At 38.4% G+C, this 18,022-nt stretch overlaps 1 protein-coding gene across 1 annotated transcript in view; it reads right to left on the bottom strand.

Moving 5' to 3' along the window:
- Window positions 1-18,022, bottom strand: part of urb1 (URB1 ribosome biogenesis homolog) — a 72,796-nt gene that overhangs the window by 43,907 nt on the left and 10,867 nt on the right. The window contains exons 5-16 of the mRNA XM_078409607.1: window positions 16,966-17,062; window positions 16,410-16,495; window positions 13,937-14,059; window positions 12,437-12,567; window positions 10,543-10,738; window positions 9,810-9,947; window positions 8,394-8,567; window positions 6,477-6,618; window positions 4,109-4,231; window positions 2,161-2,273; window positions 1,243-1,362; window positions 317-433 (exon numbers count right to left, since the gene is read on the bottom strand). Of these exons, the coding sequence (XP_078265733.1) occupies window positions 317-433; window positions 1,243-1,362; window positions 2,161-2,273; window positions 4,109-4,231; window positions 6,477-6,618; window positions 8,394-8,567; window positions 9,810-9,947; window positions 10,543-10,738; window positions 12,437-12,567; window positions 13,937-14,059; window positions 16,410-16,495; window positions 16,966-17,062 (1,560 nt within the window). The remainder of the gene's footprint in view (window positions 1-316; window positions 434-1,242; window positions 1,363-2,160; window positions 2,274-4,108; window positions 4,232-6,476; window positions 6,619-8,393; window positions 8,568-9,809; window positions 9,948-10,542; window positions 10,739-12,436; window positions 12,568-13,936; window positions 14,060-16,409; window positions 16,496-16,965; window positions 17,063-18,022) is intronic.

Below are 18,022 nucleotides of genomic sequence, written 5' to 3'. Positions count from 1 at the left end.
CATCACATAATCCCCCATGTCACTGCGTAGCACATGACCCATGTAACATGCGAGGCAGAAGCACCATCTGAGCCAATGTTGACACTGAATGAATTCTTAAAAGCAAATGATCCAACCATTACAGTCCTTGAGCATTAAGGAGCATTGAGACATATAAATGCTCATAAATCACTTCACCAAAATTATCTTTCCCAGTAAATTACTGGATTTAGACTGACTGCTTAAGGGAACTGACTGAGAGCTAGAAAGATAAATAGCATCACTGTGAGCTTAGATGGTGTACAAGACACATGAACATTGTCTTCATTATACTTACCCTTTCAAGAAACTGAATGACAATTTCTTGTTCCGATTCAGAAACAGAATGAAGACCTTTCATCCAAAATTCTAGTTCGTTCCAAGTGTATTCAAAAATTCCAGTGTCTTTTAAAACCTAGGCAGAATAAAATATGTTTAAAAGCCACATATTGAGGGGGGTATATAAAAGGGACTCCTGGAGCTATCCAAGTTGGCGATGTTAAATTTAGAACAAGAATCTTGCCGTAGAGTTGCTGCCTTACAGCGCCAGAGACCCGGATTCAATCCTGACTACGGGGGGGGGGGGGGGGGGGCAGTCTGTACAGAGTTTGTATGTTCTCTCTATGACTGCGTGGGTTTTCTCCGGGTGCTCCAGTTTCCTCCCACACCCCAAAGATATGCAGATTTGTAGGTTAATTGGCTTCGGTAAAAAAAAATGTGTCCCTCGTGTGTAGGATAGTATTAGTGTACGGGGATCGAAGGTCGGCGCGGTCTCGGTCGGAGGGTACAACCAGTAAATTAATCAGACGGACATTGCTATTTAATTCAAACCCAACAATAACTGCCTATGTGCCTGCAAGCTTTTTAAATACTCAGCATCACACAGAATATTACATAAAAATCATAAACTAATGATGAATTCAGAAATAGAGTAAAAGGTAGAAAAATGCTAACTGGGCAAACAGCACGTTTGGAGTGAGTTAACGTTTCATACTGGCAGTCGGTTATGATGAAGGATCATTTACCTGAAATGCTAGCTTGTTCCGACTCTACCCATGATACCTAACCCGCCAAACGTGTCTGGGCATTCTCTATTTTTGTTTCAGATTCCCCACATAGTTTGGCTTTTAATGTATTCACAATTATTATCTGAAAACTAATAGCATGCATCAAAATTGTTAAAATGATCAGATCTAACGGCAATAAAAAAAATCATTAACTTACCTTGATAATAAGTTGTTTGGTTGATGTTTGCAGATGAGAGCTCTTACAAGTCACGTACATTTTAAGTAGCAAATAAAATACTGACTTTTCCCCACTGCTTTTCTCAGGGTTTGTGATATCCTACAAACAAATAAGCACTAATCAGCAGCTGAACTGGACAGCGGCCTTGTATTCTACCCAATCAGACCAAAATATTCTACATGAGTTGAATTTTATAGCACCAAATAGAACAGCATCTCTAACAATGTGGTATTTATTAATATTATCACAAAATGTTGATTTAGTGCTTGCGCTCAAGTCTCTGGCTGAGACTTGAACATGCACGTGAATAAAGAAGATATCTATTTACATTGCACTTTGCAATGACAGCAGCATGCCCCAAAACATTTTGCAACAAATGAACTACTTCTACAGTGCAGCCACTGTTGTAAACTGAGATACCAATAATGATAATACAGGTCCACCACCGATGTTCTGCCATCCTTTAACCTCCTTTAATCCGGGCAAAATTACAAGAGAATTACGTTTGGCGCACGCTCTTTCAGGCCAAGGCGTACCTCTTTCCTGAAATAGTTCATTGTTTACTTCTCTGTTAATTGTTTTTTTTTCATTTAACTTTCTAGCAGTCCACGGTGCTTTAGAGACATGGGAAGGGTCAGAGGTGTATTGTTGAAGTATTATTATGTGACCTCTGTTGGATAATCCGGCAAGGCTCTGGAACCAAGGGTGCTGGAAAATCAATGGGTACCTGTAATAAGATTACTTATTGGGATAAATACAAATGTCACTTGCAAATTAATGCGGACTTGAGGTGATTTAATTCTGAAGTTTTCTGAAAATACGCTACCACAGCTGCTTATCGAAAATGCTATTTCTATTGAAAAAATGACAGTAAACAATTCCAAAATAAGATTGTACCTGAAATCTGAACCATGCAAACTTATTGGAAGGCAGCTCCAGAGCCAGCTGCAGGATGCAGTGCTGTAGGACTGGAGCAACTTCTTCTTTCACCCCCTTTTCACTCACAATGCCTGAAACATAGGAGTTGAACACCCCATTAGGGAGAAACCCAGTATTATCATTCAGACACGAGCAAACCCACCTCTCTAAATATGACCTGATGAACATAAACTTATTTATTTCCTTTATCCTTGTGTTTATCCAGCCAAGCATTTAATAATATGTTACCTGCCCACATATTCTAACCAGTTCTCAAAAAGGACTAGAACAAAGAAAAATGATGACCAACACTACCTCAAATTTTGCTTTGCTGAATATGAACAAGAGGTATAGTGAAAACTTAAAAGACAATTATATTTGGATAATTAGTGCTCAATTATCCATGATAAAGCTGTCCATTTGATTAGCATTTTATCACCATAAATGTTCATTCCCTCCACTACCAGTGTGCAGTGGCTGCAGTGTGCATCATCTACAAAACACATTCAGATAATATACCCATGGGGTACTGTAACAATCCCAACCAAACCCCACAACCTCTACTACCAAGGACAAAGGGTTTAGGTGGATGAGAACACCTGCATCTGCAGGTTCTATTACAAGTGTGGCACCACCCTGATTTGGAAATATATTACTGGTCCTTCGTCATTGGAACCTCCTACCGAATAGCCGTCCTAGAAGGCAGCTCGCGGTCAGAGGTGGACAATAAATACTGATCTTGTCAGTGATACCCAGATCTCAAAAATGAATGAATAATAAAAGATATGCTTTACTGGGGAAATGAAGTATTTTGTAAAGTCAGTGACAGTATTAAGTATGTGGAGGAAAGAACTGCAGATGCTGGTTTAAATCGAAGGTAGATACAAAATGCTGGAGTAACTCAGCGGGACAGGCAGCCTCTCTGGAGAGAAGGAATAGGTGATGTTTCATGCCTGAAGAAGGGTCTCGACCTGAAATGTGGCCCATTTCTTCTCTCCAGAGATGCTGCCTGTCCCGCAAAGTTACTCCAGCATTTTGTGTCTGCTCACAGTATTAAGTAGCCTAGCTGCCCAAAGTAATTTCAACCGATGGAAAGTCAGAAAAATAAATAGTACCATGGAGCAAGATGCTACAGTGCAAAACTGATTACATTGACTTGATTTTTCTAAAATTTACCTGATTAATCCAGTATTATTCTATCCTTATGCATATGATATAAAACAGTCAGAATTAATGTTTTTTTCTTACTTTTCAGAATTTATAGTCTCTTCTTTATTAGCCCTTAGAATTATATAGCTCAACAACATACTGACCTTTAAAAATGTCTGTTAAACTCACTGTTAAATACTCAAGTTAACTGCTATTGTGTGTGCTTCAAAGGAATGCATTCTACAATTAAAACAAGAAAATAAAAAAAAACTATTGCACGAAGCTCATGGCTAGAATATATATTTGGAATCACCCAGTTAAGGAAATAGTAACAATACCAAGAATTATAATTTACTGTACATCACTTTCTTCTGAAAATCAAACACATTTTACATTATGTGCCCTCTGGTGCAATGGTGAAACCCTGCATCTCCATAATTAACAGCAATGGAAGTTCCTTCATAACAGGATGCTGTGAATGAAGAAAGTATGTCACCAGCACCTTCCAGAGCAATTAGGGATGAGCATAAATCCTGACCTGGCTGGTGATGTCTATCTTCCGTGCAAGAATAAAACAAATCCTATTTCACATCTTCACACTGAATGATTACCTGCAGCTGTTTTTTATGCAAGAACAGACAAGTTTCTATGAATGATAAAATGTAGTGAGAAAATATATCTAATTTGCATCTAATTAAATTATTTTTTTCCAAGTGACAGCTGTTTATTACCTAATATGTCCAGAAACTCTGTACCTTTGAAGCAGCAGAATGCTTACCTTTAAGTAATTTACTGAAATCAAATGCACATTGTGAAACCACATGAGGGACCACTTTCTGGTACAGACACATAATATGGAGCACCATTGCCTTTACAATAGTGCTCTTAGCATCATCGCCACCTAAAAAGAGATGAGTCAAGCTTTACCAAGATAAAACAAACTAAATTAAATGTACAAATCCAATGTTTAATAATACCAAAAAAAATTAAGATTCAAATTAATAAAGGATATATTAAAAATATCCAGGATTAAAAATCATGATTGAAATTTATCAAAATTCAAATAATCCAATTTCATCATTGCTGCCATTTTTATATTAGTTTAGTTTAGAGATTGAGCACAGCCCACCGAGTCCACGCCGACCAACGATCACACATACACGAGTTCTATCCTACACCCTAGGGACAATTTATAGAAGCCAATTAACCTACAAACCTGCACGTCGTTGGAATGTGGGAGGAAATTGGAGCACCTGGAGAAAACCCACGCAGTCCAGAGGGAGAACGTACCAACTCTATACTGACAGCACCCATAGTCAGGATCGAACCCGGGTCTCTGGCGCTGAAAGGCAGCAGCACTACTGTTGCACTCCATGCAAGCACAATCTTACAAACTCAATGTAAGCACAATTTTAATTGACTAATTTGTGCTACTGCCAGTGGGACAATCAGAACCTAAGATTTTTTTAAAATAGAAGTTATAAAGGGAAGATTGAATAAAAAGCATGGCGAATGAAAACATGCAGAAAACCTAAACCCTCAATTATGCCCTAACTTGTGGAAGGGAGACAATTCATAACTATGATTTATTAAGATTTTTTCTCTGAATAATAATACCTCCTCCATCACATTCATCTTGGGTCCCTGACAGTCTTGCCACGCGAGACAGAGGTTCATGTGCACCTTCTCTAACCTGATCTACTGTATTTGGTGTTCCCGATATGGCCGTTACATTGGCGAGACCAAGTATAGACTTGGTATTAGATCTTGGCGACCGGTTTGCCGAACACTTGTACTCAGTCTGCGGAGGGCCACTGGATCTCCTGGTTGCTAACCATTTTAACTCCCCTTCCCACTCCCATACTGATCTTTCTATTCTGGATGTCCTCCATTCCCAAAATGAAGCCATGCAAATTAGAGGAACAGCACTTCATATTTCGTTTGGGTAGTTTAAATTCTCTAATTGTAGATGAATAATGTTAACTACACCTCCCCCCTCTCCCACCCTCCTTTATTTCTCTCTTCCCCTCCTCGGTATTTTTGGTCAGTATTTTCAATTCAATTTAAAAAGACCTCTAATAATGCAAAGTCTGAAGGAATAACACTACATTGTTTTTATAGGCATGAGAAACTGAGTGGCCGTCATTAACAGTTTTCATATTGTTAAAGGGGAACTTAACCTTCGGCAAAGTTAATGGGCAATACATTTTTAAACGAATGTAAACCATGAGATAAGAGGGAGCAATGCATTGTATCTTTTAGTGATACACAAAAATAGAATCTCATTTCTCCCACGTTAGTGACATTTTTGCCTCTTAATAATGATGGTCATAGAGTTAATGAGCAGTATGGAAACAGGCTCTTTGGCCCAACTTGTCTATGTCAACCAAGTTGGCATTCTAGGCTAGTCAAATTTGCCCGCATTTGGCCCATATCTCTCCGTTCTTCCTAGCCACATAGCTATTCAAATATCTTTTGAAAGTTGTAATTGTATTTGCTTCCATAGCTTCCTCAGGCAGTTCGTTCCTCTGTGAAAAAGTTGTCCCCGGGGTCCCTCTTAAATCTTTCCCAGATAGTTTTAGAAATCCTTTCCTCTGGAGAAAAAAAACCTGATATTCACTCTATCCATGCCCCTCATGATTTTGTCTACAATAAAGTCACCCCTCAGCCTCCTACGTGCCAAAGAAAAAAAAGTCCTAGCCTATCCAGGCTCTCCCTATTATGCAGGCTCACAAGCTGCTTCCCCTAACCGATGTTTTGAGAGTACTCATGATCCCTGTTCCAAAACACTCTTCAGGCCCCTACCATTTACTGTGCAAGCCCTGCCCTGGTTTGACATACAAAAATGCAATACCTCACACTTAAATTCCATTTGCCATTCCTTGGCCCACCTTCTCAACTGATCCAGATCCTGCTGTAAACCTAGATATCCTTCCACACTGTCTACAATACCACAACATTTGGGCGTCATCTGCAGATTTACTAACAATGTTAACCACAGTGTCATCTAAATCATTAAAGTAAATGATGGTCTGCATCACTGACATGCAGTTTTGTTTGCTAGCAGTTATAGCCTATTGATAATTTTTTAATTTAATCCACACAAGGCATTTCCTCTCCCTTCCCATTCCAAGAAAATATGGTACCATGATCTTCTGTAACATTGGAGGTCTCCATGACAGCACAGTCGATTTCTTTGTCGTTTTCATCTTCTTGCTTTCCATCTTTATCTTCATTTTTAAAAAGTGATTGCCATGTTGCTACAATGCTATTCATGTCTGGCAAATGCTGTGTTAAAAAGAGGGAAGGCATTAAAATAAAATGTCAAGCAGTTGTTTCTTTGGATTTTTTTTGGAAATGCAAATTTCAATGTAATTTAGTATTCTGCGCATTAAATAACTGTTTCACTAATTATAACAATGACTAAATTTGATCTGACAACTTTTATCCTGAATACGAGATTAGAATGTTTTGGTTTTGAAGGGCAGCTTCAATACTATATGCAGATATCAATATAAAGCATATCATATCATATGAAGGGTCTCGACCCGAAACGTCACCCATTCCTTCTCTCCCGAGATGCTGCCTGACCCGCTGAGTTACTCCAGCATTTTGTGAATAAATCGATTTGTACCAGCATCTGCAGTTATTTTCTTATATCATATCATATATATACAGCCGGAAACAGGCCTTTTCGGCCCTCCAAGTCCGGGCCACCCAGTGATCCCCGTACATTAACATTATCCTACACCCACTAGGGACAATTTTTTACATTTACCCAGCCAATTAACCTACATATCTGTACGTCTTTGGAGTGTGGGAGGAAACCGAAGATCTCGGAGAAAACCCACGCAGGTCACGGGGAGAACGTACAAACTCCTTACAGTGCAGCACCCGTAGTCAGGATCGAACCTGAGTCTCCGGCGCTGCATTCGCTGTAAAGCAGCAACTCTACCGCTGCGCTACCGTGCCGCCCTTTGTTGGCAATTTCATGTAATTATGTACATATAATTATGTTTCACCAAAAGCCATTTGCACTTCTAAAATAGTGTGCAAGCGTTACGATATATGCCATTTAATCAGTTTTATTTCTCTGATCATACATTGTGCATATTATTTACATCCCTCTTCAAACTAATTCATTTCCTATGGCCAAGCCAATGATTATTAAAGCTTGGTGGATGCTGATCAGTGCTAGTTCCCAACACTCATTATACAGCAAAAAACAAACCAATCTTTCCTTGGATAAAGTTTCTTTGCCCATTACCAGACAACTCCAAATTAATTTCTCACTAAGACGAAATAGGAGTTTTCAGTTGATTAAAATTCAAATTAACATCCTGAGTTGGCAGTTCACTTTCCCATTATTGCAACCAATGTGAATGTCAACTTTCCTCGAACGGCATTTTACTCACATTTGTTCTTCTTTATAATTGATTTCTCTGATGCCTTTCTTAGTGGAATACCATCCAGTACTCACCCAAAGCCTCTCGGTTGACCAAATCCCCCAACATCTTCACCTGATACCTCCAACTTCACTCAAAACCTTCTGCTTGCAGCCTGCTCTCTGTTCACCCACATCCCCATTATTTCCAACCTAACTCGTCTACAGTGGAGGAAGACTCTATAGTAGATTTGTGAATCTTATTTCAATTAATTTAAAATGTGCACCTTCTAATCCATCTGCAGGTATCCTATATCTAATGTTTCTGTCTGTCTCAAGCCGCTGTCCAATTTTTCCAGTCTCTGAGTCTGGCCTTCAATGCAGTTGTTTTTCCTCCATCCGACACTCCAGTTGAAGTCTTTGAACTTATTTCTATTTTCTGGAGGTTCCTTCCTAATACATGTCTCTCTCCACCATTGTGTATCTCCTTGCAACATGTACAAGTTTTGATTACCACAGGTTACACTAAAATTCAACATCACTCTTTTACTTCTGCCTTTCTTCACCATTCAGTTGTGTCAAAAAAAGTGCAGTATTTTCTGTTTTATATAATTGTACGTTATAACAATATCTCATCCAGGCGAGGCGATTTGGCTGGTGTGCATGCCGTTCTTGGTACCTTGCTGAGGTTCTCTCTGAACTGCTGTGTAAAGTCCTCCATTGTGTTGGGATTGTAAATTTCAGAGTATTGCCACACTTCCTCATTCAGACAATGCTCAATATTCTTCAGTGCCCTCTTCAGAACAAATGCCAGCAGAGAGAATGTACTCTGTTGAACTACTTTATTTGCGAACTGCAAGTAAAGAAAAACAACTTGTTTAATTTTGTATATTGATTGAAAAAAGTAAATGGTTTGCATTTCAGTTTAAAAGCTGATGAATATAAATTAAACATAACAGCAAAATACAGAATTTAAATTAATATTCTCCAGAAGACTCACTATAAATATTCTGAAAGGAACTGCTATTGTGCGATTCATAAGTCAGCGAAAAACTGAGTCAGGAGAGTCAAGAGTGTTCATCAGGTCATAAGTGACAAGAGCAGGATTAGGCTTTTTGGCCCATCAAGCTCCGCCATTCAATCATGGGTGATCTATCTCTCCCTCCTAACCCCATTTCCTGCCTTCTCCCCATAACCCCTGACACCCGTACTGATCAAGACTCTATCTGTCTCTACCATAAAAATATCCATTGACAGCCTCCAGTCATCTGTTGTAAAGCAATTCCATAGATTCACCACCCTCTCTGACAAAAGAAATTCCTCCTAATCTCCTTCTTAAAGGAGCATCCTTTAATTCAGAGGCTATGACCACTAGTCCTAGATTCTATCACTAGTGGAAACATCCTCTCCACATTGGATGTATTTTATTGTCATATGTACTGAAACAAACATTAAAATTTTTAGTTGGTTGAAGACTCAATCCAACAAACCTTCAGAATCTATCTTTATTTTATATTTAAAATTGACTACTACAGTGGAAGGATAGTTTTAATTATCAATAGTTAGTTAATGTAGTCTTAAAGCACAGATACCTGAAGCACCCACTAGTCACAGGCCTCCAGAATGAAAAACAACCTTCCACCATCACCCTCTGTGATTGGCTTCCATGAAGTCAATTTTCTATCCAGTTATCTAGATCTCCCTGGAACCCATGCGGGATAATTGCCAACAGACTGAATAAAGGACATTCCCAGATATTGGAGAATCCAAAAAGTTGCCAGTACGTTACATTCAATAGCTGCTTCTGCAGGAAATTGCCTGGAAAGTGATGTTTTCCAATTCATAGTGGCACAGCTTTAGTGTTTCTGATTTTTGTTTGCAAGATCAACCAGCAAGTCACAAGGCCAGTACCTGCTAATAGGTGTACACTGCTAAGAGTAAATTCAGTAAACACCAAGTTACCAACTGAGGCATAGTTCGAATTAGCCTTGATAGGAAATAAAATGGCTGCAGGTAGTAATTTGAATGCTGACAGAACAATTATTCTTCAGAGTGGAATAATGGTCAAACAATTATTAAATACGTTTTTTCTTACACTGATTCCCTGAATAAACATGGCTTTAGTTGCCACTGGAGGTACTGTCGTGACCATCACCATAGACAGGAGGCGAGAAACTGGGATGTATTCCTTTGTCTTGAAAGCCTTGGAAACCTCTGGCTGTGCTTCATAAATCTGGAATGAAAGTTTAACATGCAAATAGAATGTTAGTACCCGTGATCCTCGCTTAGAGAAAAAGTTTATTATTAGAATGTACAGAAGCTTTTTTGTTTACAATTATGAGAGTAATTTTGATTTTATGAGCCATAATAAGAATCTTCCCCCCTTTGGGTTAGGTACTTTTATTATTGTCATATACACCGAGATAGTGAAAAACTTTATTTTGCATTCCATCCCAGCATATCATACCATACAAACATACATCAAGATGGCGCAAAAGAGGGAAAAAAGCAGAATGTGGTTTATAGTATTACGGCTGCAGAGAAAATGCAAAATCAACTTTTGACAAAGTTACTTTGACATTCTATCAACTATAGAGAATTGTGCTATTTCTATTTGAAATTAATTTTTTTGCATTAATTAGTTGACAGTCTTCATTTTAAATGTTCTCTGTTTATGCGAATCTTTGCTAAATCAATTTAACTGAAGCTTTCCCCGAATTTTCATGCCTATCACAACATTTCTAATCACTGACAGCATTTACCTTCGAAATGAACTATTCAGAACCAAACCAAATTTGAAAAGTCTGTGGAAATGATTTGTTTCCTACCTTTCGGAGTAGTTTCATATTGTCTAGCCAGGCTGTCTTAAGTCTGGGGACAAAAGAATACTGCGTTTCTTTGAAGAATCGGTTTAATAAATCCGGACACACATCGAGGATGTTCACCATGAGGTCAGCCACGAGTTCATCTTCGGTGGCTGTTTTTAAGCCCAGCAGGAACCTCAGAAGCACCACGTTCCCTCCCCTGCAGATGTAATCACAATTATAACGACATTTTGTGCAGACCACTACCTGACTGATTTGTGTTTAAGTGTTCCTTCTTGATAAAGTGCTTTAGGCAGGACATGTGATGTCAAGTCAAGTCAAGACAAGTCAATTTTATTTGTATAGCACATTTAAAAACAACCCACGTTGACCAAAGTGCTGTACATCTGATTAGGTACTAAGGAAAAAAAATGAAACATACAGTAGCACGCAAACAGTTCACAGCGCCTCCTCAATGAGCCTCAAACGCTAGGGAGTAGTGTCATAGTTGAAATGAAAAAAATATTTTGACACATGGCCAGACCCAAGCTTGGCAAGATCAGGAACAGAAGCGACCCCTGTGTTTGTATACCCCAGATTCATGCACAACTTGATGCAATCATACACGAAGACAGCTATCACAAGTAGGGCCAAGTTGGGTAAAATTTTCCCCACTTTTCTCGAGATTTGTTCACTGAGGTTCTGCAAATCCAAACTATTTTTGAGCTCCAGATAAGATGCAAAGGGGCATGGATAACAGGCATTGCAAAACAGTGCAGTGTCAGCTACAGACACGCTGACATTAACACCCAGCCACCTTGGACCTGTGAGGGGCAACGGGTTAGACGGACCAGCTGCCAAAGAACATGGGCTGGCTTTTGCTGTGATTAATTTTAGTTTAGTTTAGAGATACAGCGTGGAAATAGGCTCTTCGGCCCACAGTCCGCCCTGATCAATGATCCGTACACCGACACTATCTTACACACAAGGGACAACTTACAATTATTACTGAAGCCAATCAACCTACAAACCCTTACGTCTTTGGAGTGTGGGACAAAACTAGAGCACCCGGAGAAAACCCACGCGGTCACGGGAAGAATGTACAAACTCTGTCAGGATCGAACCCAGGTCTCTGGCGCTGTAAGACAGCAACTCTACTGCTGTGCCACCGTGCCGCAATTGACTGGTTTAATCTGAAAACCAGTTTGAAGTGGTTGTGGATGTAAATCAATCTTCCAACCTAGAGGAAATCTGAACAAAAGATGATGAGATTGCCCATGCTCAGGGAACCTTTGAGTTGAATGTTTTCGCCACCTGAGTTTATCACCTTTTATACCTGTAAACGTCCTGACGGACTCAGCAAAAGGCTCTAACGCAATACACAAACAGAGAGGGGAGTATTGCCTAATTACAGTTTGATCCAGATGTTTTCTGTTTGATTACCAACACACTATTGATGTCTCCACTACCCTACTGAGATTCACCACCGTCTGCAAGAGTCCCATACACCTTAGTTTTAAATAACTACCTAATCTTGCAGCTATGTTCATCATTGGAGAGTCTCCCTCTAGTGAAAATATTCAACATTTACCCTTTCATGCCCCCATCAGCATCATATCTGTTTCAGTGAAATCACCTCTCATATCCAATTGTTAGTTGTCGCTCAAAGCCCATTTTAAAAACTAGTGCTGGAAATTCTGAGTTTGAGGCCCAGAGGTTAGAAGGGAAATCCTTTTTTGGTATCATGGAACAAACATCAATTAACCTCTAAAATGAACTCATGAATTATATATGATTATATTTATGAGTATGATTTAGTTAGCTGATTTGTGGCGAGCACATTTTCCTAATATATGTTCCAACTGAAAATATGAAGTATGGAGTGAATTTGACATGAAGCTACCAGCAGGATTCTTACCTTTTCACTGTGCCCAGACTAGAATCATAAAAATTGATGCCATATTTAAGAGAGCAACAGAGATCAATTAAGAAACTGTGCACAAGTTCTCGAACCAAGTCTCTTCCAGCTGCCGACGAGTCTTGGTCTTCCTGTCAAGCATAAGGTACAAATGAACATTTTCAGAGTATATATATCAGTGCTTATGCAGTGCACCATTTTTATCTCACCCTGTCATCCCAGCTTTCTATTCCTCTCTCCCTCATGTTCTTCACCCTCTCCCCTTACACGAGGATATCCATGTTAACTAATGGTAGCAAGTTTTATGTTTTCGTCATACATTCGAGTGAAGACGTTGTTCCTGAATTCCTCAATAGTTTTTACAATACATCAACAGAGGGCTAAACATGGTTCATTTCAGGTTCAGGATCTCTCATCAGAAAAGATAAACGGTTGGTGATCTTAGTGTTACATCTACTCATCGATAGTTGCTGCATTATCCTCACAGTATTTCCAGCATTGTCTGTTTTTACTTGGTCCTGTAGTATTAACCAGGTTATACATCAACCTAAAAGTAGCTCCACTGACAAAATAACAATGGGTCGCTAGCAAAAACTATACACTTAATTCACGTAGCATTTTAGTTCACAACTTCCAGACTCGGAAGCAAGAAGCTGAAAACTGATATTTTTTAATTATATAGAAACTGAGAACTGCAGATACTGGTAAATACACAAAAGGATACAAAGTTCTGGAGTAACCCAGCAGGTCAGGCAGCATCCCTGGAGAACATGGATTGGTGACGTTTTGGGTCGAGACCCTTCTTCAGACTTTGTGATCTTTTATTATATATTTGTGGTACTTTTAGACGTAGTTGAAATTGTGTCATGTCATATATCAGCATATAAACCCATTAGCATAGCTATAGGAAATTCTTATCACTATTTTAATGCATGTTTCAAAATATAGACAACAAATTTGGGGAAGGACTTTGCTATTAATCTATTAATGTAGAGTGAAGGTAATATCTACTAAAATTAGTTAATTGAATATATTGTATTATATAATACTATTGTTTTAATTTTCATAGACAGCAAGAAATTATTCAATAACTATGTAAAAAATGTTTCCATTGTCCAGCTTTACTGTCAACAGCTGGTTAGGCAATTCTTTTCATTTAATGATATTGCTCATCAAAATAGCTTTATCCACTTAATCACAGTAGTGGTCCATAAGTATTATCTTAAATAGAGGGGAACGTTGCAAAGAGCAGGAAAATTGGACAGGACAGAATCAGCACTGCCAAAAGGGAGAAGCTAGTATTTTAAGATTATGGCAGTTACTAGACAGCATCTAACATTTCAAAAACCATTTTAGAAGCATTTTGGAAAATCTTCAGTTTGTCTATCTTACTTTTAAACTAGTATCAGGAATAGCTGAAGTCATACATGGCGGCAGTCCGATAACATAGAAAATTGTCCCAGAGTTGTAATTATTACTCCCTACCCCGAAAAGACTTACCTTTGTATTCACGATTACATCAACACTTCCACTCCAACGATATAACGTCGCAATGTGATTCAAAACTCCTGCTGAGAATAACCGAACCTTCTGTGTTTTACTTATGGCCTTATTTTGGACAACCTAGATAATGTAGGATAATTAAACAAAATGGATTTTATTAACTAAATTTCCAGAGATTAAAAGTGCCAAAGTTTTTATGTTGATTCATAACATCTAGGACTTTCAGCACAAGGTATACATTCCTCCGTTAAAATCTACCTAATAGTTTAACTGTAAACCTGTTTGATTTATACCCATAACATATCATTCATGCCACAACCAAAGATTGAGCAGAGTTTTGCTGCAGCAAAGTGATGTAATGTGATGATGAGGGGGTGTTGGAGGTCAGAAAACAGTAGCTACATTTATAATTTTATTTCATGAAATATCCAATGATCATAACCAAATCATCGAGATTGGAAATGTGAACAGTGACACCCAGACAGTGCAAACATACAATGAAGGCAAGGGTTCTGGACAACCCTGATGATGTAGGAGAAATAAACAAAGAGGATTTTATTACCTAAACCTTTAAGATAATGATTTCCAGGAATTATGTGATAACATTGTTAAGTTGATTTAAAATATGGTTTGTATATTCTTTTTGTTTCTAAGTGTATTGAGGTTAAATTAAGTGTGTATAAATATATGGAAAAGTGTATCCATATTCAATACCTTAAAGGAAATGAAGTTTAAATGACACTCCGACATTTCTCAGTGCAAATGTACAATAGAGGAGCTCTGGAGCAATGGTCCATTTTACTTAAACGCCCCATAGAGGAGAAACTCACCATGCCATGAATCAAACTGGTGAATCTTTCTTGCACTCTCTCTATGGAAAGTACATCCTTCCCAAGTTAGAGGTTTACCAGACCTGTCCACAATAAACTAGATGTGGTTATACCAAGGCAATTTCATTTCAATAAAACATCTTTATTTTTGTACTTAAATCCTTTTGCAATTGAGGCTAATGTATCATTTGCTTTCTTATTTGCACGCTGTTCCTACATGCGAGCTATTTGTGATTCATACGCCAGGACATGCAGTTTCCTTCGAAGATCAATGTTTTCAATCTCTCATCATTTAAAAAGTACTTTGCCTTTCTATTACCTTCCATGCCCTTGCTCAGTTACTTATCCTGTCAATGTACCCCAAAGCCTACCTCTATCCTCTCCACAATATACACTGCCACCCTGCACAATATTATTTGTAAACCTGAATATATTACAATTGGGACCCTCATCTAAATCTTTGAAACAGATTGGCAATAAATCTATCCAGCTCTGACTCCTACAGCACACCAATACACATCTGAAAATTACCTCTATTTCTTATCTATATTTTCTGTTTATAAATTGTATATTGTAAATTGAACATATATGACTCCATTAATTTTCTCCCGACACTAATTTACTGATTACGAATACATTTTGATTGATGGTCCCACCAGAACTATGATATCAGATGCACGATTTTTTAAGGATATAAGCAAATAAAAACTAAAAATAATGTAAATACACTGAATTTTTAATGACTTGAGGGTGACACTGAGCTACCTTTGCAAGTAATTGTCATTTAAGCAGCAAAAATTAAGATCAGTGCATCGAGACCTTGGTGTCCTTGTACACCTGTCACTCACTGAAAGTAAGCGTGCAGGTACAGCAGGCAGTGAAGAAAGCTAATGGCATGTTGGCCTTCATAACGAGAGGATTGGAGTACAGGAGCAAAGAAGTCCTTCTGCAGTTGTATAGGGCCCTGGTGAGACCACATCTGGAGTATTGTGTGCAGTTTTGGTCTCCTAATTTGAGGAAGGACGTCCTTGCTATTGAGGCAGTGCAGCATAGGTTCATGAGGTTAATGCCTGGGATGGAGCAACTGTCATATGAGGAAAGATTGGAAAGACTGGGCTTGTATTCACTGGAGTTTAGAAGGATGAGAGGGGATCTTATAAAGACGTATAAAATTATAAAAGGACTGGACAAGCTAGATGCAGGAAAAATGTTCCCAATGTTGGAGGAGTCCAGAACTCGGGGCCAAAACTTAGGTGAGAAGAAACATTTTCACCCAGAGAGTTGTGAATTTGTGGAATTCTCTGCCACAGTGGAGGCCAATTCACTGGATGAATTTTAAAGAGAGTTAGATAGAGCTCTAGGGGCTAGTGGAATCAAGGGATATGGGGAGAAGGCAGGCACGGGTTACTGATTGTGGATGATCAGCCATGATCACAATGAATGGCGGTGCTGGCTCGAAGGGCCAAATGGCCTCCTCCTGCACCTATTTTCTATGTTTCTATGTTTACTACAAATTGGTATTAATAACTTTCTACCAAAAATACATGACCTGTGAATGTGTGACCAAAGAGGGAAATTAAATTTCTAGACATCCATTGGCTACTTGAATTGAAAACTAAGTAAAAGCTATATTGCCAAACCTTTGTTTTCAAAGTCGACAGAAGTAAATTTATGACAGAAATCCGATCTTCTTTTAGTCCAGAAGTCAATATATCTGTTAGAAAATCTTAAAATAAAACACAAATTAGGTTAATTTGAATCTTAACTAACGACTGACTTTTTCTAAAATCTTTTGCCGTTATTATTACTGTACCAAACTTTCTTCCTTATTCATCCAACCCTTCAGACTCCATACTCTTCTATCACTTGCACTTTTGATAAAGATTAATTGCTTGCTCCAATATTTGGACGACTTTCTCAGAGGAAGGATCTCAAAAATAATTAAACTTCAGCTTTTTCTTCTACCAAATATCCCTGGCTATCTTTTCTAGGTCTCACTCCACCTTTTTTCTTTAGCCTTGGCAGTTTTCCCAAACAATTCAGCTCTACAGTTTACGCTGTGGTTTCTCAACAAGAAAAGCTTGCTTAAACAAAGTACCAAGAAATCATCTTGCCACTGTTATTAATGAAGTCATATCGTTAAAACAAACAGCCTTCAGGATTCAAATTCTGGTTGAATTACAAGACTGAAAATACCTTTTAACTCCAGGACTTGGATAATAGTGTTGTTGTCACCAACAATCAGAAACGAAACTGCGAATTGGATATAAGCCATGCGAATATCAATCCGCACCTACAGCAAGCAAATCACTTTAGATTATTCATATTGTATCGCTTGAATAGAATTTCAAAATGTTTAAGATACTTTATCACATTAAAAATTACGTGATTTAACCATTTTTATTTTAAAATGTTTAAAGCATTTCTATTTATTGCATGAATGACAAAGATATTAAGTAATAAAAGCATGCATACACAGTGCTCCAGCTTTATATCTTTAATTAGACTACACTTAATTTAATTGGACTTTAACTTGCACTAAATATTGTACCCTTTAACCGTGCACAGTGGATGGCATAATTGTAATCACGTAGATTCTTTTCTTTGAATGGATAGTATCCAAACAAAGGCTTTTCATTGTACCTCAGTACATGTGACAATGATAAACTAAACTATCAATACTGGATCATGTACAGGGTACTGATAGTACTGCACCAAGAGTTAGAACTACCAAACACCAAATTCTACTTTAGATAGTTCCTGCTTTCCCTCTCTATCCCCTCCCCTTCCCAGTTCTCCCACTGGTCTTCCTGTCTCCGACTACATCCTATCTTTGTCCCACCCCCTCCCCTGATATCAGTCTGAAAAAGGGTTTTGACCCAAAACGTCACCCATTCCTTCTCTCCCGAGATACTGCATGACCCGCTGAGTTACTCCAGCATTGTGTGTCTACCACCGAATTCAAGGATATCTTCAGTATCTCATTACTCGGGTCTGAAATTTACACTTGCTTAAAGAAAGGTATCTATCATTACTGGTGCCCATGAAGAGCATGGTGACCTGCCTCAATGATTACCATCCAGTTGCAATTACATCCACCATAATGAATTGCTTTGAGATATTGGTTATGACGGTGATTCCTGCCTCAGAAATGACCTAGATCCACTTCAATTTGCCTTGTGCCACAACAGATCAATAGAAGCTGTTATCCACTATGCTCCAAACCATTTGGATAACAGGAACACATATGTCG

This window comes from Rhinoraja longicauda, chromosome 12 (assembly GCF_053455715.1).
Source record: "Rhinoraja longicauda isolate Sanriku21f chromosome 12, sRhiLon1.1, whole genome shotgun sequence".
NCBI classification, from domain to species: Eukaryota; Metazoa; Chordata; class Chondrichthyes; order Rajiformes; family Arhynchobatidae; genus Rhinoraja; species Rhinoraja longicauda.
The sequence above is the reverse complement of the archived record's forward strand: the minus strand, read 5'-3'. Positions and strand labels throughout refer to the sequence as shown.